General features: G+C 44.3%; 1 protein-coding gene and 1 long non-coding RNA gene across 6 annotated transcripts in view; one reads left to right on the forward strand and one right to left on the reverse strand.

Moving 5' to 3' along the window:
- The window catches only part of mib1 (MIB E3 ubiquitin protein ligase 1), a 54,968-nt gene that overhangs the window by 10,855 nt on the left and 20,917 nt on the right, over positions 1-23,196 (reverse strand). For all 5 annotated transcript variants that reach the window (XM_056390693.1, XM_056390692.1, XM_056390689.1 and 2 more), the window contains exon 14: positions 152-284. In XM_056390693.1, coding sequence (XP_056246668.1) covers positions 152-284 — 133 coding nt within the window. The remainder of the gene's footprint in view (positions 1-151; positions 285-23,196) is intronic.
- Positions 16,650-21,631, forward strand: LOC130178453 (uncharacterized). Its single transcript, XR_008829168.1, has 2 exons — positions 16,650-17,265; positions 21,321-21,631. It is a non-coding gene; the product is annotated as an uncharacterized LOC130178453 (long non-coding RNA).

The raw sequence follows: 23,196 nt of genomic DNA on the forward strand, positions 1-23,196 counted from the left end.
AAGCCGATGCAGCTATGCTTTGGGCTAATATTTGCAAAATGGTAAGAGTCTCTTACAGAGCATGAATAACTGCATTTGTTGTCAGTTTGAGTGCTAAAGTATGCATTAAAATGAGCTATTTGTTTGTCTGTGAGTGCTGCTGCGTTGTCACCTGGTGCACCAACAGCTCAGCCACCTCCACATGGTTGTTGAGGGCAGCCAGGTGCAGTGCTGTGTAACCGTCATCCTTCTTCTCATCTACGATCCAAGGCCTCGGCAGTTTGGATAGCAGCACGCGCATGGCACTGCACAGAGAGGAGAAAGCGAGGGAGGGAGAGAGTGAGTGGATTTTGGATTTGGACACATAAGAAAAAAAAAACCCTAAAAAAAAGTCAAGACAATGCAGTTAAATTGATGAAAGGTATACATCTGTGATGTAAAAGGCCAAAACTCATATATCTGTGAATGAATGCTTCATGCACTGCATGATATCGTGGGGTCAGACTCAAGCTGTTGGAGGCAAACACATCACAGTGTCTGTACTGCTGATACACAGCATATTCCAATACACTTTTTTTCTTTTTACAGCAGAGCAGATCCCATTTTCACACATGGGGACAAGAATACTAAATCAACTTAGGGAGGAGTTGCTTTCCCAAGCACAGTGTTATTTACATCAAGCTTTGAGCGGTACAAGTGCTGTGTGTTATTTTAGAGTACCCGTCCCTCTACCATCTCTTCGGTTAAAAGGGGAAGCCACTTTTCCCTTGATGATGCGCAAAAGCGCCTATCATTGGGAGGCAAAATGGTAATTACATGAGATTTAGCTGCATTCACTCAGGTCTTCTCCTGGGGAAGAAACAGACAGGGTGGGAAGGGGGAAAATCCATTGTTTAAACAGCGCTGTTTAACACAAGTGGCCTGGTGTGGTGAGAAGAGCCAGTCAGTTCTGTGCCATTGAAGGTCATTTGGAGGATGTGTGCCACCGAGAGATGTGGCTGCAAAGGCAACTGTACAAGAGGAAGGCTGAAAAGGAGTCACAGTGGGGATAAAGAGGGAGGCTGACTGTCACTCCCCACAGTGCCACTGAAGAAGAAGAAAAGAGACTTACTGGTAAAAGGAAGCCACAAACATATTTCCATTCTTTATTAACTTGACTGCAATTACACGGAAACGACAAAAGGAGGCAGCAGATTTTACCCTGACTTTGATATGGCTGAACAGCCCCCATCCATACACTGGAGTATTTACATACACAATAGTCAGGTAAATATGGTCTGAAACAGTACAGGGTGGGGGGGGGGAGGCCACAGCCTGCACAATCAATGAGAATGGTTAACTATTAAGACGGGGAAAAGAAAGCAAACCAACATGCTGGCAGGCTTTCAGACTGAAGGTAATCAGGATGACTGGTTCTCTGCAGGTTTTTGCTAAACCTACAGCTTGTCTCCCTCCTTCTGGAGTAATGAAAGAGAGCATCATCAGTACACCCTCTTGAGGAAAGCAGAGAGAGAGGGGCAGAGAGGCAGGGGGGCAGGCAGTCAGCACCTCTGTACGGACAGAGATCCGGGGCTGGTGTACTGCTGCAGTGATGAACAGCGCAGCACACTGATCCCAGGCTCCCTCGCTCTCTCTCTACCTCTCATTGCACAGAGGCTTACGCACATACACCTGCATTGCTTGCAGCCATCTTCAACCACTTAATGCAGAGGAGCGCTGCTTAAATGATATAGCAACCGCACCCACTCTGCCTAATCTCATATTCATAATGTGTCGCCTTTGTTACAAAGAACTATTTGCTTGCGTATTGTAGATTTACCATCTCATGGGGGACTTTTGAGTAATTTCATCCATTGCACTCCCACTGGGCAGGAGTTGAGACTTAAACAAGCAAATTATTCAAGAAAAGACCTTGCCACATCAGATTCTTGCCTGAAGCTATAACATAAAACTTATTCCCAGCGGTGAAGCATAACACTCTTTTAGCTTTCTTTCAAGAAAGACTGATAGACAATACAGGAATGCAGTTTTTTTTTTTTTTTAAACTACCAACAGAATCAAGGGCGTTTGTCCCACATAAAGCCTTTGTTCTTTTTGCGCCCATGTTCTTCCTCCTATTGGTGCAATATAGAACATTTGTGCGATCTGGATTGGCTGGAAATGTCTCCTATATGTAGAACAATTGGCCAATGATTGCATGCCTCATACAGGGGCAGACTGGCGCCTTCTAGTGTCAAACACAGGCACTTGAGTGCTGGGCAGGTGTTAGCTGGTGTAGGGAGCCCCTCCAATAGAAGTCTAGATTGACAGGCTCCCTGCCATGCTGGGCAAAATGGGCGGACATTAATATTAATGCCCCATACTGGCACTGCTGCATTGCAGTTAAGTTATTTGCTGTAAAGGCAGAAAAAAAAGAGAGTGAATTAAGAACCAAGAAATAAATCCAAGATGTTTTCTAAATTTTTTTTTATCTCTTGGGTAAGCGATGTTAGCGGTGACTGAGGGGTTATGAGAGGAACTGGCTCTTGACGTAGGATGTTGAGCAGGAGGGAGACAGAGGAAGAGAGCGAGTTTGGCCAGCTCAGGCTGCAGACCTTTTACTGAGCAGAAGGCACAGTGTCGATTTGAGAGTTTACATTTGGACACCTAAAAATTTGCTATGAGAAGGAAGCATACTTAGAGTGCAGTGAGGATTTCCTTATGACAGCTGAACCTTAAAACCAATGCAACGGTCTGTGTGAATGCAGGAGGATGTGCAGCTGAGGAGGGAGGATGGTGGAGGAGAGAGGGAGAAGGGGAGACGTGATGGAACTGGGTCACCCTGTGAGAGATTTCAAGAGTCCCTCAGGAGAGCTACACCGGGGCCTGTTGTCTTGGGCTGCAATTTGTCATTGACCAGGACGCTCTCTGACGCCCTCAGCTCTGTGTGTGTTGGCGTTTGTCATTGTATGTAAGACAGTGAACTAAAAGTGTGTGCGTACGCGCGGGTGTGTGTATGTGTAGGGGTCGACAGGGCCCTTCTGCTGCCCTCGCCTGGCTGACAGCCATCTGTGTGGTGGTCAGTCGCCGCTATTACAACAGGAAGTGAGAGTCGAGGGACAGTAACTTGGGTAGGACAGGGCAAAACGGGAACAGTCAACATCCAGCCTGAGATTAATGGCTGTGCACAAACATATGGTTACTCTGATGTAGGAGACGTGTTTGGCATACCATCAGCCATTAACTAAGGCTTCAAGCTCAAGACAGGAGATCCAAATTCTGCATGGGAAATTAGTCGCCAAAAGGTGCCACCTGCCAAAAAAGCTTTATAAAAGTGATAATGACAGTGATCAGTCTTACTGTCAGAGTGTTTATATGATCAAATATACAGATCAGATCTATTTCAGTGGTTAAAAATACTCCATGAACAAATACCTTAAACAAAATGTTTAGAACCTAAATTAATTCTTGACCTTGGAAAAAAACCAAACTAACTAATTTAGTAAGTTTTACTGGAGCTTTCAACTGTGTCACACAGTCTTCATCTACAGACGAGGAGAAGATTTTATCCACACCATTTTCAGGACTTTAGCAAAATGTTTAACAAGTTTAACGTATAAACAAACATGGACAAGAAATCCTGAAAGTGCTATGGATTACATTCTGCTACTTAGCAGACATGCCAACAACTCCATCTCCATGACAACAGTCTCTATCTGCCAATGAAACCATTTGATATGTTTGTAAGCCCTTGGGGAAAAAAAGCTATTAAGTGGGCCTTAAGTTCAAATAGTTTTGTCAAAAATGTGTTTAGTTGCCTTACGTTATCCAAACTGCCTTCGTCAAACTTAGTTAGTCACATGAAGTGTGTCTCTATATTCCTTACCCAAAACTGGCAGTATTTTCTTCCCTGATGCAGAGTCCTTATTGGAGCAGCCCTTCCAGATGATACGACTTCAGACGATACATGAGGTGTCAGCTCATCGGGGACAGAATCAATACTTTCAGGTCCTTTGAAATAGTGAACCCTGTTCCCAACAAATCATTCATAAATGCAACACACCAACTCCAAATGGACCCCCCCCCCCCTTGATGAAGGTGCTCTTCATCAAGTGTGAGAGGTTTGGAAGGCACAGAGTCCCTAACTCAGTGGCAGCTGGGAGGGTTATAGTCATAAAACTGTTGAGGATTTCACTGATCTTAAAACATGCTGCTCTGAATGGGGTTGTTGGCTCTCATATTGCATTTTTTTGAAAATATGTGTGTATGACAGCGAAACAGTCACAACTTCAACGCAAAAAAGGGTTCAAAAAGTTCCATTCACTGAAATAATTCAAGCAGCCTATAATACCCATGCAAATGTAACTGGTTGGAATTCAGACCCCTCAAACTTCCCCCTGGCTGTCACTCCACCCCCAGAAGCAATTAGTTACCAGTTAACTTAAGTCAGGGCCGTCCCACTGCTACTGGCTGTCCTGCTGTGGACAGAGTAAATAAACACAGGTAGCGTCCAGGCCAGCAGTGCAGCAGAGAGCTGAGGACAAGAACCTAACTGGCTCCGCTCGATAAAAAAAGGCTTTCATTACCATGCCGTGAGGAGAATAATTTCCCCTACAATGTGACCTTCCCCTGCTTGCCTGTACCTGAGGCCCCTGAGTGAGCATGCTTTTATTAAGGACTATTTGCATAAACCGGGAAGGGAAAGACAGGAAAGGGGTGCATTTCTATGATGTTTTGGTTATCACTATGGCTATTGCTTCTGGCTTGAAGGTTGTTTAGGAGACGCCAGGTGCATTTTCATATATTCTCAGGTATAGTTGTCTGTCCGTTTAGGAAGTAGGTGCAAGCCTATAAAGGCTTAGCTCTAATTAGCCTTAAATCACCCGGTATTATGGGGTGTCCTGATTCATAGCAATTTATGAAGAAGGAGGCAGCAAGACAGTCAGAGAAGCCCAATGGCGCGTTAATGTCCCATTGGTTCGAGATGACCCAATTATTTTCCCATGCTACTCTTCCTTTGCACTTTATTCTCCTCAGTACCTTGAAAAAGTCTCATTCTCATTTCTGCACCAGCCATAATAGCTATAATATACATCCTTTTACCTAAAAAGTGAGAAATGGCATAAAAGAAGAAGCAAGGACATGCAGATTATATTAGAATAAAGAGACGCCTAAATCATACGTACTCTATAGAAGAATTCCTCAATAGCATCATTACCCATAAAACAACCATGTAATTATTGAACATCACTTTGTGCGCAAGCCTGGAACATAACATAATATGTTCTACATTGGTTTTTAGTCTAACACGAATATGAATCTAAGGAGGGCTGAAAAAAAAAAAAAAAAACTGAACTGAAATTAACCTGCTGTATGAAAAGGACTTACAAGAAACTGACTTGACAGAGTGAATACACTTTGACAATGTGCAAATAACCAACTTGAAAAGTGACAAAACCACACGACAGGATTTGGTAATAGCATTTTCAATGGCTGACTTGACGTAGGACAAAAGTATACAAACCGGAGCGCAGAAAATGAAAACTGTAGCTCACATCACTTGTCAGCCAAACATACAAACAGACTGGAGTACGCTGTCACTGGAGCATCCAAACTCACTGGCCTCTCTTGCCTATTATTACAGTCATTGCTTCTCAAACAAGCTTCTAACAGAGCAAAGAAAATCATCTGTGACCCCTTAGACCTGCTCACTCCCTTTTCGACAAACTGCCCTCTGGTAAATGTTACGGATCAGTGCCCCCCCTCATATGACCTGCAACAAATACAGCTTTTCTATGTCCGTGATGCAGAATTTAAATCCATAAAAATGAAACCTACAGGTCGATACGTATGTATATGTAATATTTTTTTATTGATGAGTGTGATGTCTTTGTGTCCATCCTGTATCTGTTGTGAGAAACCTATTAAAATACTGTACTTAATGATGATGGTGATGACAAAGGCTTCAAAGCATCCCTCCAGGAGCCTATGGGTAACATCACACATGCTCCATCGGTGTTTTTCTACAGTGCAGAGATGCTGTTAATCAATACTTTTCGAAGCTATGTCACAGTCACTAGAAGGAACTCCTGTACTGAAGTTACAAGCTACAGCAAAACATTTTGGTGGCTTTGGGGTTGGTTTTTGTGCTAGTGGACTTCCTCTTATTTACCTACTTGTTATTTGAATGTTTTTCAGGTTTTCAGGCATGAGCTCACTCATCTAACATCATCTAAATAACCTCTGATCTGTGAAGCCAATGTGACTGACAATGACTCTTTTATTGGGACTGCGATACTGGCCATTTTGTGATTATATAGTTCCTTTCTTTGCAGCAAAACTAGACTTTTACTCCTGCCTGGTGAAATTAACTGCAGGTGTTTCCGCACAGAGGTACGGAGCGGTAAACAGAACCGAGGGATTGACTCTGGGCTTTGCAGAGCGGCAGAGAATTCAGCCGCTCTGAAGGTCCTTCGATCGACAGCCACTCAGCAGCCTGCCACACTGTCACCATATGGGCAGACAGTCTGAGAGGCTCCCGTGATCTACGATCTCACGGCAAATCTACCACTTTAAATCAACCCACACTCCCTGGACTGCCTCCCACCTTCCTGCCCCCACAAACACATTACGCTCACACACCAGCCTTAAATGTTCCATCTCTGTATGTTGCAACTGCGAGGGTCCCTTTACACACACAAAGCCAGCAGTAACAGTATCGCCCCTTAAACACAGCGGCAAAACGAGGATAACACATCATCAAATGCTCTGCCACAGTAATTGGCAGACCAGATCCAAAGTGACACAAACAAGCTGCCATATTGCAGCTGATGAGTCTGACTTCTTTGGCAGTGCACTTCTAGGCACATATGCAGAGGAAGAAGCTGTGGCTGAAAGAGCGATTTGGTAATTAAAATCCATTGTTTGCAGTGGGAAATAATGGGGATCAAAGGGCCTTGTATCAGCTACTGCCTCCTCTAAGCACTGAGACAACAGGCCATATGCCCCAGAGCTGAAGAGAAAATGTCTAACAGCCAACTTGTTAATGGTGGGGGAATGGAGCTTGTATGAATGTACTGTACATTACACAGATAAGGCTCCATAGAAACTTGAATGTATTCCACACGGACCCATGATTCTACAGATAGCACAATGAAGGTTTTCTCCTGCATATTTCCCACGTAAGCTATTCTGCCTAATCCCAATAATGTAATGGCTTTTTACAAAGCAAGTGCTTTGCTGTCGCCAACTTTCCTCAGTATTCTTTACATGTTTGTACACAAGAATCCACACACACTCGGGCATGAGCTCACCGACAGACACAAACACAAATCCTTAGCCTCTCTGACCTGTCATAACTCATTTACGTGGGAGCCATTGACATGGATGTCCGTACGGGTTACCAGGGCAACATGGCCTGCATTATTCAGCAGCATAGCTTGGTTTAGATGTGAACGTCGGCCTGAATGTGTCCCTCAAGTACATTAAGGTACTAATACCCCTTTCAGTGACAAAAATTGTAGATGACTGGACATGGGACAATAAGCATGGGTTCTGCCCACATTTGATCATACATATCACACAGTCTGAAGTCTGAAGCTGCCCTGGTCCCTTGGTCTGCTGCATTTTGACAGTACCAAAAAAGGATATCTGCACTGTTGTTCTTACAAATTCAAAACTGCTGAATCATCTGTGTGTGCAACCAAGTATTCCTTAAATTATTTTGTCACTGTATTAAAAATTTATTCAACTACTTGATATGTAAAGTCTGATTCATTTCCGATGGTTCTCTAAAGATTGCTTGCTCGACAATCTCATTTAAAAATATGACATCTCACTTGGTATTGATACTCAATATGTGGATTAGGATCACAAAAGCATGACGGCATGGGATCACAAAAGCATGGCGGGATCCCTAACAACCCAGGATGACATTAATACTTATATTATGCTATCAGTCTTAGATTGATATAATAGGAACAAAGCAGGAAAAAGGCGGTGATGTGAGAGTGATGTCATAAGTTTTGTGTTGAGTGAAACCATTTTAAGTATACTGCAAGGTTTGTAATGAGGTTTTACATGAGTTCACTCAGCTAAGAAATATGCAGCAAGCTTCTCAGTGTTAAAAAAAAAAAAACACAAACCCAACTGCCATCACTGACGTTAAAGTCCCATCCAAAGCCCAAACAAATTCTATTACTTATTCGAGTACATCAAGTAAATAGATAAACTACATTTGTTTTTAAATAGGGGGAGAAAATATTAAAGATGCCTGACAGCTGTGCTGTGGAAGTACATCACCTTGCTCTGTCATATTTATTACCTGCATTGCTGAGGCACTTAAAGTGCCACAAATAAATCCTGCTCTTTCTAGGTTTGGCAAGTGGGCGAAAAACATATTATCAGTGCGTATGGCGGCTTCACAATGCAAGCTTTTCTTTTTTGCATGCTATAGTCACTTTCCCAAAAGCTCTTTATGTCCTTGAGTCCCTTCAGTAAGGGATGCACCCCTCCCTCTCCCTCCCTTCATGCAGCCATCCCTCGATCCCTCGTTCCCTCTCTTCCCCCTCTATCCATCCATCCTTGCCTCCCTCTGCTACCCCCACCCCTCCCTCTCCCAACATGTGCTATAGCAACATAGCAGCCAGGACTCAATGTTTCAGCATGCCACAGGACAGACAGAGCATTACAGCATGGCTGAGCTTATCTATTGGCTCAGAGCCACTGTTGGCCCAGCCCTAGGAGGAAGTGTGGGCGTTCTGATTGGCCACAGGGGGATTGGGGCTTGTATCAGCTTGTCCTCTGGCTGATCTGTTGGACTGGTCCCAGCTCATAGAGAGGTGGACACTGGGAGGGATTCTAGGATTGGGGGACTTTTCAATTAAGTCACAGCGCATGCTGCAGCAAACTGGTACTCTGGCTCACTGAATGAACCTGTCACTGCACTACATCTTTAATGAGTGCACTCCTCAGTCAGTAATTTAACTAGAATAAGCTACAGCAACATAATGCAGAGTCTAATTGAACAACTGAAGATGATAACAACAAATAATACTAAGGAGACATGTAATAATAAATAATAAATCAGTGAGATAAATCTCTCCAGACTACATAGAGCATGTTATAATAACTGTCCAATATAAGGTTATTACCTCCCATTGTGGGCTACAGGAACTCTCTTAGTGAAGTTCATCTGGATTCCAAAGGTTACTTTGACATATCTCTGCGATCACTTATCTTTTAATGAATTACAACAGAGCACCTGTGTATACCATTTCCTCTCACCAAGTTTATCGTGTCCACCTTCCTGCCATCAGGAATTATCATATATTACTCAGTAAACATGGCGCGATCACACACAGTGGCTAAACACACAAAAACTAATAGCCAAATCACTCTGCCTAAGTGATGTCATTCCTCAGTTTTACCCTATAAAACCACAATATTCTACCATCACGTATTGTGCGAATGTGTGTGTACGGTGTGTATCTGCATATGAGCATATGGTGACAAGGAGGAACTCATACATTGTCCTCAGCAGCTACAAAACCTTTCCTGTCACCTCTCTTTATTTTATCGATAGGTTGCTGCTGGTCGGTGCATCTGGCTGTCCTCACCCATGTTAACTTCTAAAATCTGGAAAAATTAAAACTTCAAATCATAAAAGATTAATTCAGGTTAAGCATAATAATTAAATCTGTGCACGAGCATGCAGCCATTTACTTGAGTGGCATGTGAATAAACAGACTGCAAGCAGTGTGCTGCGGGTGTGTGTGCGCCTCTGAGAAAATGGTCTGGCACACACATACGCGCCCCTGCAGTGCATAGGTATTTGTGCAGTTTGGGAGTCACTTAATGGTAACATGCAGCGCCAGTAAGGCACGGTAAAAGATCAGAGGCAGCAGAGGCAGAGGAGCTTCCCCTGCAGTGAGGCTGGAGGGAACAATGGGCTGCTGGATCAGAGAGCCTGACAGCCACTGGCTTCCCCCTCCAGCACCCAGGTAGGCTGGCCCATTCATAAATCACTTTTATTCCTCCTAGTGCTCAACAGCCTCACCTCTTCAAATGATGCACTGTGTAAAGGGATGAGGAGAGAGGGGGCGGCGGCGAGGGGGGTGGGGTGGGCGAGGGACAGGAGAGTGGGGTGTGGGGGGAGGGAGAGGAAAGGAACTGACGAGAGAGATAAAGTAAGCACGAGGAATAGCCGGGCTGATGGAAGAGGAGCATGCAGATTTTCTCAAAAAAAAAAAAAAAAGCACAAACTGGACTCATTAGACGTAGCTCTAATCCCTCTATGATGTTGACTGGTGGGCAGGCACACAGAAAGGAGGAATTAAGACAAGCTGAAAGACCGACCAAGACTTTACCAGCAGGCTTGAAGCTCAAAGAAAAAACAGGGGTGTCATCACCATCTAAAGCTAACCAGAATTCCCTGAACAAACCTTTTACCTTTTCAATTCGAAAGGAGACTTACCTCTCAATTTAGTAAACTCAGAGGGACGAGCTCTCACTAGGACTGCTTATCAACCAAGAATATATAATGCTTCTTAAAAGATATCCTCCACGCCACACCTGGGCTTTCCCATATTTTACACTTATACAACTTCGAATCACAGCGGAAGCAATCAGGCTTTTTGAAATTAATTTAGAAATAAAAAGACAATTTAATGTCAAAGTGAAAACAAATCACTACAAATTCATCTTAATTAAGAACAAATAAAAAAAACAAAGTAATTGATTGTATTCACCCTTCTCAAGTCGATATTTAGTAGAGGCACCTCTGGCAGCAATTACAGCCTGAACTCTTTGCGAATTGCTCTGTGTGGACACTGCCTCCCCTCATCCCTGCCCATTCTCCTTTGCTAAACTGCCCAAGCTCTGTTATGCTGCATGAGATCCATGAGTAACAAGCCACTTTAAAGTCCTGCCACAAATGTTTGATTACAATCCTTCCAGAGGCTGCTGCAGACAATCATCGTCACAGCATAATGCTGCCACCATCGTGCTTTATGGAGTTGCTGCCTGTGTGAAGTGTTTGATTTCTACCGATCACAACATTCGCAGGTTGATTAACCAGTGCTGGGCCTTCTACATAGACTTGTGTTTGATCTAACATCACTTATCATACACTGATGAGAAATAAAAAAAAATCAAAAATTGGTGATCTCTATTTTCTTTTGTAAAACTTCTACAAAGAACTAGCTTCACCACTGATGGCTTAGAATCAGAAAAAACTGTATGTGGAGGGTGAATACTACTGCAATCAGTTGTTTTCTATTTGTACCTAATTCAGATCAGTTTGGAGGACAATTCCTAAATAACAACATGAAAAGAATAGCTTCAAATATTCTCCAAAAAACCTGAAATGAGCTGATTAATGTTGAATTTGTTTCCACCCACGATGCATCTTCTGAAGAAGATAAAACATCACAAAAACTTAATGGTTGATTTCACGCCAACCTGTATCATTTATTTATTTTTTTCATTTGAATGGGGGTACGTCTTAAGCAGCACTCATAGGGGAGAAACACCCATTCCACCCTTCCATCCAGTGAAACAATGCACATCCATTAGTAGACCCTTTTCTTATTGATCGATTAACTGCTCAGCTAAACATTCAGCCCCGCGCTATTCATCATGGAGGGAAGATGTAAGCCATGCTGCTGAGTTTCAGGGGCAGATGGGATGTCGGGTTGTAATTGAGATTAAACTGGTGGGTTGGGTGGCTGGAACAGTGAGGGTGGAGACCCACACAAAACACACAAGGGCATCCTCTATGCAGACAGTTGGTTATGGTTTCTGTGGCCTATAACAGAGTAGAGAATGAACACACAACAATTTCAAATGTGCATGCACAGTGAGTGCATCCGCTGTGTGTGTAAATTTACACACTACATGAAAAGACCAGGTTCAATTTTAAGCCGAGTGAAAATGTAGAGACTGTAGTGCAATAACAGGTGGACATTTACAGCTGCCATTTATGCAGCTGCAAATCTGCACTTTGATTGGCCATGTAAGGTCAAGTTTTGAGCAGACACATTAGCTGGGAATCCATTTTATCTCACAAATGGTCAATTCTTGTAACAGCCGTAAAGATAATGTAATCGAAAAGCTATAAATTGCAGTGACAATACATTAATTAAATTGCACACTTGAATCTATGCAGAATTATCTCCACCGCGAAGGCTTGAGATATAACTGTGAGTGAGGGCAGAATGACTGTGAGCTTCTTAAAAGGCTTATCAAATCAACGACCAGAGAAGTGCGTGACATTTTTCTGGCTCATGAAAATACACTTTGATAAATGTTCATGGTGCATTCAGGGTGTTTGTGAGTTTTCACAGTCTCATTCATTACAAGTGAAATGCCACAGTCTGGTTTCCACGTGATTACCTTATTAAAAAGCATATTTGGTGTGCAAAACCATAGGCTTACACATCCTGGGGCTTTCTGCAGTTAAAATGCAGGTGGGGTAAGTAAGAGGACTTGTGTGCTGTCATTGAGGTATAAGAGGAGAGAAGAGGAGAGAGTGAAAAAGAGAGGAGGGCACAGAGGACATTGCTTCCGTACAGTATAGATGTGCCCCGTGATGAGACCAACTAATTAAACAGATTCTTCAGTGGCCGCGCCTCGGGAAAGCTTGAAAAAGACACTTGAAAATTAATGAGAGCTCAAAAAGGAGAGAAAGCAGCCCAAACTTTTCAGTGCCTCAGAGGTGAGGCTGCCACTTGTCTCCCTGCATTGCCAGAAGCTGCATAAATAAATAAATAAATAAATGGGAAAACACAATAATATTTCCTGCTGTCTAACACCCTCCTTGCTTCTCTGCGCTACACATTCAGCCTTACTCTCTCCTCCCTTTCTCGCATATACAGTTATTCTAAGTATAGAGGTGAGCAGACGGAAGCTCTACCATAAGCAGCGTGTTCCAGCTCTATTTAAAAAGAAGAATGATAGAGATGGGGGGGGGGGTCAAAAGGACACAGAGAGTGAGGGGGTGGTATCAGAGGAGGTGGTGGAGTTGGTGGTGAAGGATGTAAAGCAGGGGAGGGGGGAATCAAGAATATACAAGTGGAAGCACGAGAGACCACTTTATTTGGAGCTACTAAAAATAGCGCAGCAAATGGTAACAGGGGCTAGCTGGCCTAACTCTCCTCTCTCCTTCCAGACCCGTGGAATCGATAGGCAGGGAGCCGTAGGGAAGGCTTCCCGGAGCCTGTAGCCAACAGTTGCTGAGGGGGGATATGGAAGAAGAGGGTGGGGGCGAGGCAAGGAGAGGAGAGGAGCAGAGTGGAGTGGAGCGGAGCGGGAACTATTTTTTGCACTGCTTGACTAAATATGGTCAGGGAGGTGGTGAGACAAGACACAGGAGCAGCCCGGCAACAGGGGCCTAGGCATGTTTCACATGCTTGGCTTCCCACAAAGTGCTAACCGTTTAGCTTAGCCCTCGCACTGTGGGGTGCGAAGCCGCTGGCTGGTTGGCCTCTTGTTCCTAATTTGCTGCCACTGTGTTTGTCCTGTGCTCTCTGCCCTCCCAACTGCAGCAGCATCTCTGCGTGATCTCTTCCGAGTAAAAAGGTGACCCTTGGTAGTGCAAGTCAAAGAATGCATAAACTGCATACTGAAGACGTACAAGTGCAAAAAAAAAACAAAACAATCTAAACACCAAAAATACCAAAACGATTTGCAATATCCTTCATCTCTAGTCCCTGACAATGGTAATCAAATTTGCATGGATCGCGAGGGACTATTAAAAGTACAGCTGTCTTCTACCGCAGAGGCACAGACACCTCTTTTTTTTTAAATACCTCTATCACAATTCTGCTCTCAAACATTCAGTAAACTCCCTCTTCTAAGCTGCTGTATAAAGTTCCACTGAATAATAAAAGCGCATTTTAGGAGCAGGATAAAGCTCTGGGGCTGCGTGTGTGTGTGTGTGTCGAGTGAATAAGAAAAAGGCAGGGTGGGAGGACGGTTGGTATACTTTCTGCCTCCTCCACCGACCAGGGCATCCTCCCAGCTCTCTCCCTCAGAATGCACATGATGGAGAGGAGAGTGCTGCAGAATTTTTTTTTACCCCTCCTTCTCTTCCTCTTCTCTCTCTGCCCCCCCCTTTTTTCAAATGGCAGCTCTTCATGTCAGCTCTACATCTTCCTCTTCTAAAGGTATGACTTGTGTTTGTGTGGGAATGTGTGGGAATGTGTGCGCATGTGTTGTGCGTGCATATGTGTGTGCGTGTGTGTGTGTGTGTGTATGTGTGTGTGTGTGTGTGTATGTATGCCCGCTTTCTCTCCTTTCCCCATCCTCCCCTCCCTGACTCTGGCACTCAACCCGCCCGCCACCACCCCTCCTCCCCCCAATCATAGAAGCTGATTCAGCGAGTCAGGCGTGCACCCGGCACACACGATGGCTGCAGCAGCTGGAGCGCTCTCTAGGTCATTATGGCTCTCTTCACTACGGGAAGAGGATGAGAGGAGGGGAGGAGCGGCTCAGATAAGAAACTGATCTGACAGGTAATATATGCTCTTCCTTGGCTTTCGGACGGAGTTTACCCCCTGACGGGCCTTGGCGTCTCCTGTCCCGTCTCTTCCCTCTCTCTTCTTCGGATGCGATCAGTTATTAACCGCATGGTTTGCCTGTGAGTCGCGTAGTCGAAAGGGGGAGTGGAATGTACTGTTCTGCAGCAGCAGCAGCAGCAGCAGCAGCAGCAGCAGCACTGGGACAGAACTTAACCAGAGAACACCTTTGGGCATTTTTTCCCTCCCTCTCTTGTTCCTCTTGTCTTAGAAGAAGGGAAGAAATAAAGGCTTTACAAAAAGAAAAAAAAAAGTATGGAGAGGAAGAGGATGCAGGAGGAGGTTGAACAGGGGAAAGGGAGGCTGGGGAGTTGCTATGGTCCACATGGATTTTAGCCCTGTTTTTTGCACTCTCCACTCTATCTCTCTCATCTTGTTCTTTCTCCCTCCCTCCCTCTCTTGTCTTGCTCTTGCTCTCTCTCTCTCTCTCTTGTGTTCCTGGCACTGGCCGGACATGCTGCAGCAGCAGAGCTCTTTGGCTCATTAGGCTTCATGGTTGCAGCCCTGCCGCTATCTAATGACGGACTCGTTAACTCAGACCTGCACTGGTGTGGAGCGACATTCCCTTATGCACAATTCGCCCTCTGCATCCAACCACTTCCGAGATGTTTTTTGCCACCATGACTAAGGATACTATAATTACTGGGACTTTTTAATGTGTTATTTTTGTCTTTTTTTTTAAATATCTTTTCCCTTCTTTCTTGGTCTTACCAGACCACTTTTCAATTAAACTGAGGGGCGGGGGAGGTCACTGGCATTCTTAATTGATGGGAGGTAAGTTTGAGGACACGTCGCACTTTTAAACTCAAGGCTGGCTGATTGGGGTGGAAGGACGGAATCTGGCGACCAGAGGGATGACGAAGCATCAGAATAATGAACAGCGGGCAGGTCGGGAGTTCTGAACAGGGGGAAAAGCGGATTGACGGCACACAGCTGTGAGAAGTGTATTAACACAGATGTGGGGTTGGGGGAAGGTGAGGATGGGTGGGGGGGGTGTTGGGCAGCAATGGTTGGCTGACTAGATGTGTGTCACTGGCTGAACCCACAGCACTTAGGGTAGTAACCCAGTTTCTTCTCTCTCTCTCTCTGTAACAGATTGCTATAGGCTAGGCAGGGCATGCAGGGCACACAGTACTGCAGTACTATCGCCCAAACCAGAACAGACACAACAACCACTGAGCTAATTCGCTGGTTCATGTTCCCCAACCTCCATTCCGCTAAGTCTAGGAAGGAATTTCACCCCCTCTCCGTCCTATTTGCTCACCCTCTCGGGTGGCTGTGACATTTCCTAAACAGGACGTCACACCTTTAGGACCCGGCTCATCCACCTGCCCAACCCTATCTTTGTGCTGAGAACAACTGTCACCTCCAGTTCAACCTCCCCTCATTACTATTCCAAACCCTTCCACTGCAAAAACATTGCACCACTTTTCCCATTTACTCAGTTCTCTGCCACCCAGTCTCCAAACTCAAACCTAAGCTGGTCTCCCCTAATCCATTTTTCGATTTACACCCGTTGCCTCAGCATTCAGCCTACTGGCTAGCTTAGCGTGGTTGGAAGCAGTGTGGACTTGTGGAATGTGTTGGTCTGGGGCAAAGATTCATTAGAGGCTTGCTGAATAATTCTCACTACCATGCAAATGGTTATTGATCTGTTCCACCCCCTCTGCAACAGAACAGCTGGCTTCACTGTAAACACAGACAGGTGAGGTTTGATCAGAGGAAAGAGGAAGTGAGAAAAGATGACCATAAAAACAGTGTGGGAAGCGAGAGAGAACGATGGTAGAGAGAGAGAGAGAGAGAGAGAGGGAGAGAGAGAGGTGGTTTTGATGGTGGGTGGGGGGTATGACCAGGACCAATCCACAAGTGCTGAGTGGGCATTAGCGCCTTCATGTGACCTATGGCCTGCCTCTGCGCCTAAAGCCCAAATCCTGCTCACAATAGCTTCCTGTTCCACTTGGATCACCCTCATTTTCAAACATCAGCAACCGCTCCAGCTAGCAACTGGGGACGTCGCTGACACAAGAGCAACAGGCAAGAGAGGGGTACATATTGGTCGAAGTGAGAGGTGGGAAAGGAGAAAGGATACAGGGGTGGGGGGTGGGGTGGGAGGTAGGGGGGTGGGGGGGGGTGAAATAAGAGAACGAGATGGTGTGAGGGAGACTCACTGAAAGAGCAGTGGGAGGAGTGAAGTGAAAATGTTTAGTATGTCAGCGGGGCCATTCAGCTTATAGGTGCACCTCTGCTCCCAGGACACAGCAAATGATCGTCACACAAGACGAGGTGCACACAGAGGCACCTTACACCAAGGACTTTCTATCAAGGAGAAAACTCTTCTCTTCTTTGCTGCTGTTTTTTGTCCAACCCCTTAATCTCAACGTTTTTCATGGAAAGAGAAAAAGACCACCTTCTAACTGCTGTAAAAAAAAAAAAAAAAAAAAAAAAAAAAAAGGGGAGCTGTATTCCTCCCCTGATCCTCCTGGTTTCTCCCAGTTGTCTGGAGGACAGCGGGGGTCATTGTAACAGTCGACTATGGTATGGACTGCAAAACTTTTGTTATGTTCAGGGGCGGGGGGACTGGCTGTTCAGCCTTACATGGCAACCAAAGGAAAGCCTTGAGTGTTGAACTGAATTTACACTCAAAGTCACCTTACGGTGCAGACTACCATACTTGGGAGAGAGAACGGTGAGGAAAAATGTTCTGCTCATAACTTCCTGACCTTGGCAAAAGGTGAGAAAATTTCATACCTAAGATTACCTCCTTGGTGTACATACTTCTTTATGTACCCATATGAACATATGATAGCTATGGAATGTAAAGAAGTATGTATTCTTGGTGAGGTGCGAGTCCTCGCTCTGGGAAAATGATGCTGGACAGCACTGTCTGAGGATATGTTTGTGCTTTGCAAATTGTTAATATGGCTGTGATCATGGTGTGAGAGAAAATAGCAAGCAAAGTAAAGAGAGAGAGGGAGGGAGAGAGAGAGAGAGGTAAAGGGAGCATGAATGTGAGTGGTGAAGCTCATACATTAGATATACTGTCTCTGGGCAGTCTCACTGCAGCAATAATCGCTGTAGGGAACTTACTGCTTTCTCAAATTGGCTGACTTGGCCAATAAAAATCTCTCATCCAAGATATGCCAGCAATTGAACAACAACAATTCAATCCAACAATTCATTGGACAATTATGTAAGTTAGCATAAATGATAACAATCATGTTTTGGGCTCGCTCTGAGCAGCATGAGTTTAGGACAGTACTTTCGCCACCTACACCAACTATGGGCAAAGGGGTCGCCTTGTGACATTGCCATATGAACAGGGCCTCCTTTCATTATTGGGTGATTTTACTGCATTACAGCCCTTGAAATTCAGCCAGCGGCAACTTAGCACCAACTTCAGCAAGCAGAGAGCGGTATGCTGGAGCTGCTCCTGTTCATTAATACCATAATCTTTTCCAGTACTTCCACATGGCTCAAGGGGAAAGGAAAGCAAAGTGAAGTGGACCAAAACTCTGCCACTGTTGCTGGCTTTTTTTTTTTTTTTTTTTTCTTTAAACATGCAACTGAAAGAGCAGGAAATAGTTGCTGAGTAGGCAGAATGAAGAGGCACTGAGGCTGCTGCTGCTGCTGCTGCTGCTGCTGCTGCTGCTGTTGCTGCTGCTGCTGCTGCTGCCACAAGCTGGCTCTATCCTACTGCTGTATCATATGGCTTCCGTGTTAACAATCTTGTGTGTTTAACTATGACTGCCCTGCCTTTATGCCGCTGTCCTTATCCGCACCCCCACCCCACATCAACCCGGCTGCCCCGTGCTCCCCTCCCTCCCCCTCGATTCCTGCTCTCATTGTTCACGTTTGCTATGCTTGCCAAATGCTTTGCTGGGCTGCATGGCAGTCAGATTAGACCATCAAAAAGTGACAATGCAGGATCAGGGTGAACTCTGGCATGTCAGCTGATTCCAATTGTCGACTGCTTCAAACAAATAAAGGCAACAGAATATGGACAGAGGCACAGAGCGAAATGAAGCCAGGGGGGAGGTGGGGAGCAGTTTGCATGGCGAGCTATTCATATCTAGCACTTTCACCTATTCTGACCCTCTCTCTGGCCTGACCATGGATCATAGATAAGGCCTGTACCAGTTTTAGCACAGGTTTACCTCTCTTTAAACCCCTTTAATATAGAATCACCGCTCTGCTAAAGGTAATTTCCCGACTCCAGCTTCAAAAAGCACACGGAAGAGATAATAAACATTAAACAAATGAGACTGTTAATACAAGCAAATAAGCTGCCAGTGTATTTTGATACTTCTACACAAATTAGCTCATCAGTGCCTTAACAATACTGAATACAAATTTATAACAGTAATTTCACTGTACACTAAACCTTGTAAGGATGATCAATGATATTGTGAAACGAAAACACATACAGTGCCTACATATATCAAGTGCTCCTTCATCAAATTAGATTTATTTTCCTAAATTACAATGAATGCTGTTAGCGGCTGCGGGCTGGAATGTATCCGTCCCTACAAAATTTCTCCCGCAGTGGAGCAATTAAAAAGTCTACGCATGCCACTCTCGTAGGACAGCTCTATTCTACTGAAATACAAGACACTTCGTTCTGGACTGATAAATGTGCCGAGTGTAGGGCTGACTTACTCCTTTTGCCTTGAATACAAGAAATATCTGAGCTGAGGTGACATTAGTGACACCAATACTGATTCGTTTTTTTTTTTTAAACCCAGTTTGCTGACATTGGTGAAAAACCTTCAAGTTGTAAACAAAAAAATAGTGTGTAACTTATAAATCCTGAATTCTCTAAAGAAGTCGTATTTGATATATGAAGAATAAAACAAAAGTCCTGCTGAAATGTTCTAAAGGGAAATACACTGGGCTTGAATCAAATTCCCAACAATTTACACAAGGCTGAATTGATGAGTTATTGATCCCTTAACAGCTGCTAAATAGGATCAAATCAGTTTATAATAATCCAGCTTTAAAAATAGACAAATAAGAAAAGGTCACCTCAGTTCAGATCTGAGGTGGAAAAATCTTTTTTTCCCTTTTTTTTTTTTTGAGAACATCAGAATGAAGCTCCATTTTTAGGCATCACTTCTTTCATTTTTTCCACCATTCAGACCCATCTGCATGATATTCTGTCTATCTATCTCTTTCCTGTCAAGACATAAGAGGCGTGTAGGAGTGAATGGCTTGCACTGCATGTTTCTCTCAGGCCCTCAATAGCAATGACCTGCTGTCTGAGTGACAAACACAGCAGATGCTGACATTATCAAATGCTCAGTGCCTGTCGTCCCCCTTTGCTTTTGCCCTGTTATGGCCCTTAGACGAGGTGAGCAGCCTGGCCACCTGACTCTGACTGACTGAGAGACTGTGCGTGTGTGTGTGTGTGTGTGTGTGTGTGTGTGTGTGTGTGTGTGTGTGTGTGTGTAAGTGAGCAAGCATGAATGTGCATGTGTATGTTACAAATAGACCTGCCTCTGGTGTGCCATATCAAGCTAGCCCTATGTTGACCTCCATCCTGTCTACAAGCAGTGCTGTATATCCCTCAGCTGTTGCTGGCCACTCTGAGAACCTCTTTCGTGCCTTGGCAGAAAAGAATTCAATAATTATAACAGCTGACTATGTTTCAAATCCCCCTTACAAAATAGTATCAAAAGAACATTTATTAAGATTAATTAGAAATGAAGGCTAAAAATAAATGTTACTTAACCGTCTCTTAATGCAAAGATCGACATCGCAGGACAGTTGCTTGAGAAGCTCACCGCTTTGTGGTAGCAATATAAAAATATTCCAGCAGTGAAATTAAAAAGAAAAAACTGTATAACAGCACTATGTATGGCTAAAATATAGGAAAGGTGGTTTGGATTTTTCTAATAGCTGAAATAGTTTAGTGATCTTATGATTGACTAAAACTACCATAAAAAAAAAATCATAATCACAATGTTTGTTACACGAGTGCTACTGTGATCATTTTTGTATTAGCACTGGTTGGATTTTTAGCAGAAAATGTTACAATAGTGTATTGCTGTAGAGCGCGGAAAGAGACATAAAATAATCTGCCCTCAGTCTCTGTTCAAACACTACCCTCTGCACTACAAATCAGTCTCCGGGACTTAAATGACTGGTTTAAATTAATGTTGTGCCTTGAAGCCCCAGAGTGCTACAGTAGGAGTATGAGTGAGAGGGCTTGTGTATGTGGTTGTGCCTCTGCATTTGTCTGTTGGCCGTCTCGGTGACCGGAGCAGCAGCGTGCTTGCAGCAGGGCCCATCTGTCAGAGCCTGTAATTGCTTCATGACTCCAGGACATTTGACTCAAGTGCACTGCCACAGATTATTATTATCCTTTTCTCAGGGAACAATTTTTCTCACTCTCCGGGAGGGGGGCAAGCATAAAACTTGAAAAGATAGCGAGGAGGATAAATAGGCTGCCTGGGAGGCAGCAAAGGAGAAAGTTAGGTAAGGTTGATCAACTGTACCTGTGTGTTATTGGTGTGGTGGTAAATGGGGTGTAGTGTGCTAAATGTACCTGCGTGTCTCACAGAGTGGGTGAAGGTGAACAGGCATAAGAAAAAAAGCAGCAGAGAGAAAAGAGATACAGCACTGTCTGTTTCAACTAGTGGGTGGACATGGTGTGATGGGCCACATCTCAGATTTTAATAAGACGTTCAAATGCAACATGGCCTTTCTCGCTTTTCTGTTGCTCTGGAGCTTTTTGGATAAAACTTTACTTCAGTACGGCCTTTCAGAAAACTCACTTCTCTTCAGCAGTTTTCCACGTTTGCCTCTGAAACAGTGATTCCAAAATGCTTTGCTAAAGCTGGTAAAATGGAACCAAATCACCTCTTGAATGGATTTGGTCCCCTTCAACCAGCTGTAGCTATGCTTTGATGACACCAGGAGCTGAGATGGAGATGCCTTCAACACAATCACTGCAACAACAGCACGCCACTACTTGATGAAGGCTGGCTTATGGCTTCCCTCTACCAACAACATCTGGAGTGGTTCGGAGATTGTCATGCTCAATGTTAAATATGTCTAATTTCTGACTAATAAAAAAACCAATCCCTGGTTCAAAACTTTGGTATGGTCCCCTTTCCTGACTGAGTGTTGCCTGTCTCTGCCTGTGGAGGGATTGATATTCTGACCACACTATCAATGGCTGTTTCAAAAATAGCAGGGGGTAGACTGCGTGCGCTATTTCAGAAACACAGCACTCACATGTCTGTGTGAGAATGTACGGCTGTCTTGCTACGACACCTCCTAAACTGACTGTCACTGGATGCTAACAGTCAATTACACTGTGGGTGGGAATAGGCAAAAATAAATAAATAAGGAGACAGCTAATGCAGCTCAGCAGGGGTAAAATGGCAATGTAAAGGATTTTAAAGAAGAAACACGACAATAAGAGTACAAGAAATAAATAAGGGGCAACATACAGTTGTTTAGAGTGCGCAATACACACAAACACACACTCAAACCCTTTTCGCCTCCTTCCCCTCAAGCCTCCTGCAGCGATGTTGGACAAGCCGGGGCAGATGAGAGCCAGATGCTCTGGAGGACAGGAGTTGAACGCACAAATCACAGGAGCAGACACTCGCAAACAGTTACAGCCTCACACATTCACTCGTCGTTACTGCGGAACAAGCAGGCAGATAAAAACCAAACTCCCTCTCCCCCACTCTCCCTCCCTCCCCCCCTCCTTCTCTACTCTCTCTTTTTCATTTGGCTTCCTAATTTGGCGCTTAATGCTATGTCATGATGACATGTTTTCAAACTCAGACAATATACAACATAACCACAAAAAACACACTCCTGAATTATGTGTTCCATAATTGGTCTAAATTTCTCTAATTACTCAAATAGATTTGAGGATGTGGGTGTAACATATAGAAATTGACTATCAAATTCATTGTGAACAGCTTGGTATTCTACATTTCTTTTGAATTTGAAGTGTTTTCCATTGGACCAACAACCATGAAATCTATTCACGTAATGTCTTACTCAATCACGGTAGTCTGACTTGATTAGCCTCGTCTGAAACGAACAAGAGAGAAGGTGAAAATTGAATGAATATATTGGCAAGCCCCTAGAAATGCAAACATCTGACCCATCTCACAGATTTATCCCCATGGACCCACAACACTGTTTTCTATCTAAGTGTGATCCCCATTAGGACACTGCCATTACGGTGCTGCCTATTAGTCCTGACATTATATTGGAAATACTTGTCTGCATACTGGAGGACAGTGTGAATGCTTGGAGAGCCCTCCGTCTGCCCAGGTGAGGCGATTAACATATGGGATTTGCCTGTATGTTGCCATATTAAAGGAAAGCTGAGCACTACATGAGAGAGGGAGGAGGGCAAATATTACAAGGAGGTGACACGTAAAAAGGATACAGACCGCCGCTGCAGGGCTTGTTTGGAGCTCGTTTATGAGTCATGGGCTATTAATCGTATTGTTTACAGTATTGTAGCAGCTACTGGCTTCTAGCAGCCCGAGGGTAAGACACAGAGACGAGCCAGGCTCTCCTTGCAGGCTGGGGCTGCAGTAAACACACACAGGGAGAACACACAGTGTGGATGGCCGAGAAAATCCTTTCCCGAAGATGTTACTGCTGGTTATACCAGCACTTTCAATTTACT

The sequence above is a fragment of the Seriola aureovittata genome, chromosome 12 (genome assembly GCF_021018895.1).
Source record: "Seriola aureovittata isolate HTS-2021-v1 ecotype China chromosome 12, ASM2101889v1, whole genome shotgun sequence".
Taxonomy (NCBI): domain Eukaryota; kingdom Metazoa; phylum Chordata; class Actinopteri; order Carangiformes; family Carangidae; genus Seriola; species Seriola aureovittata.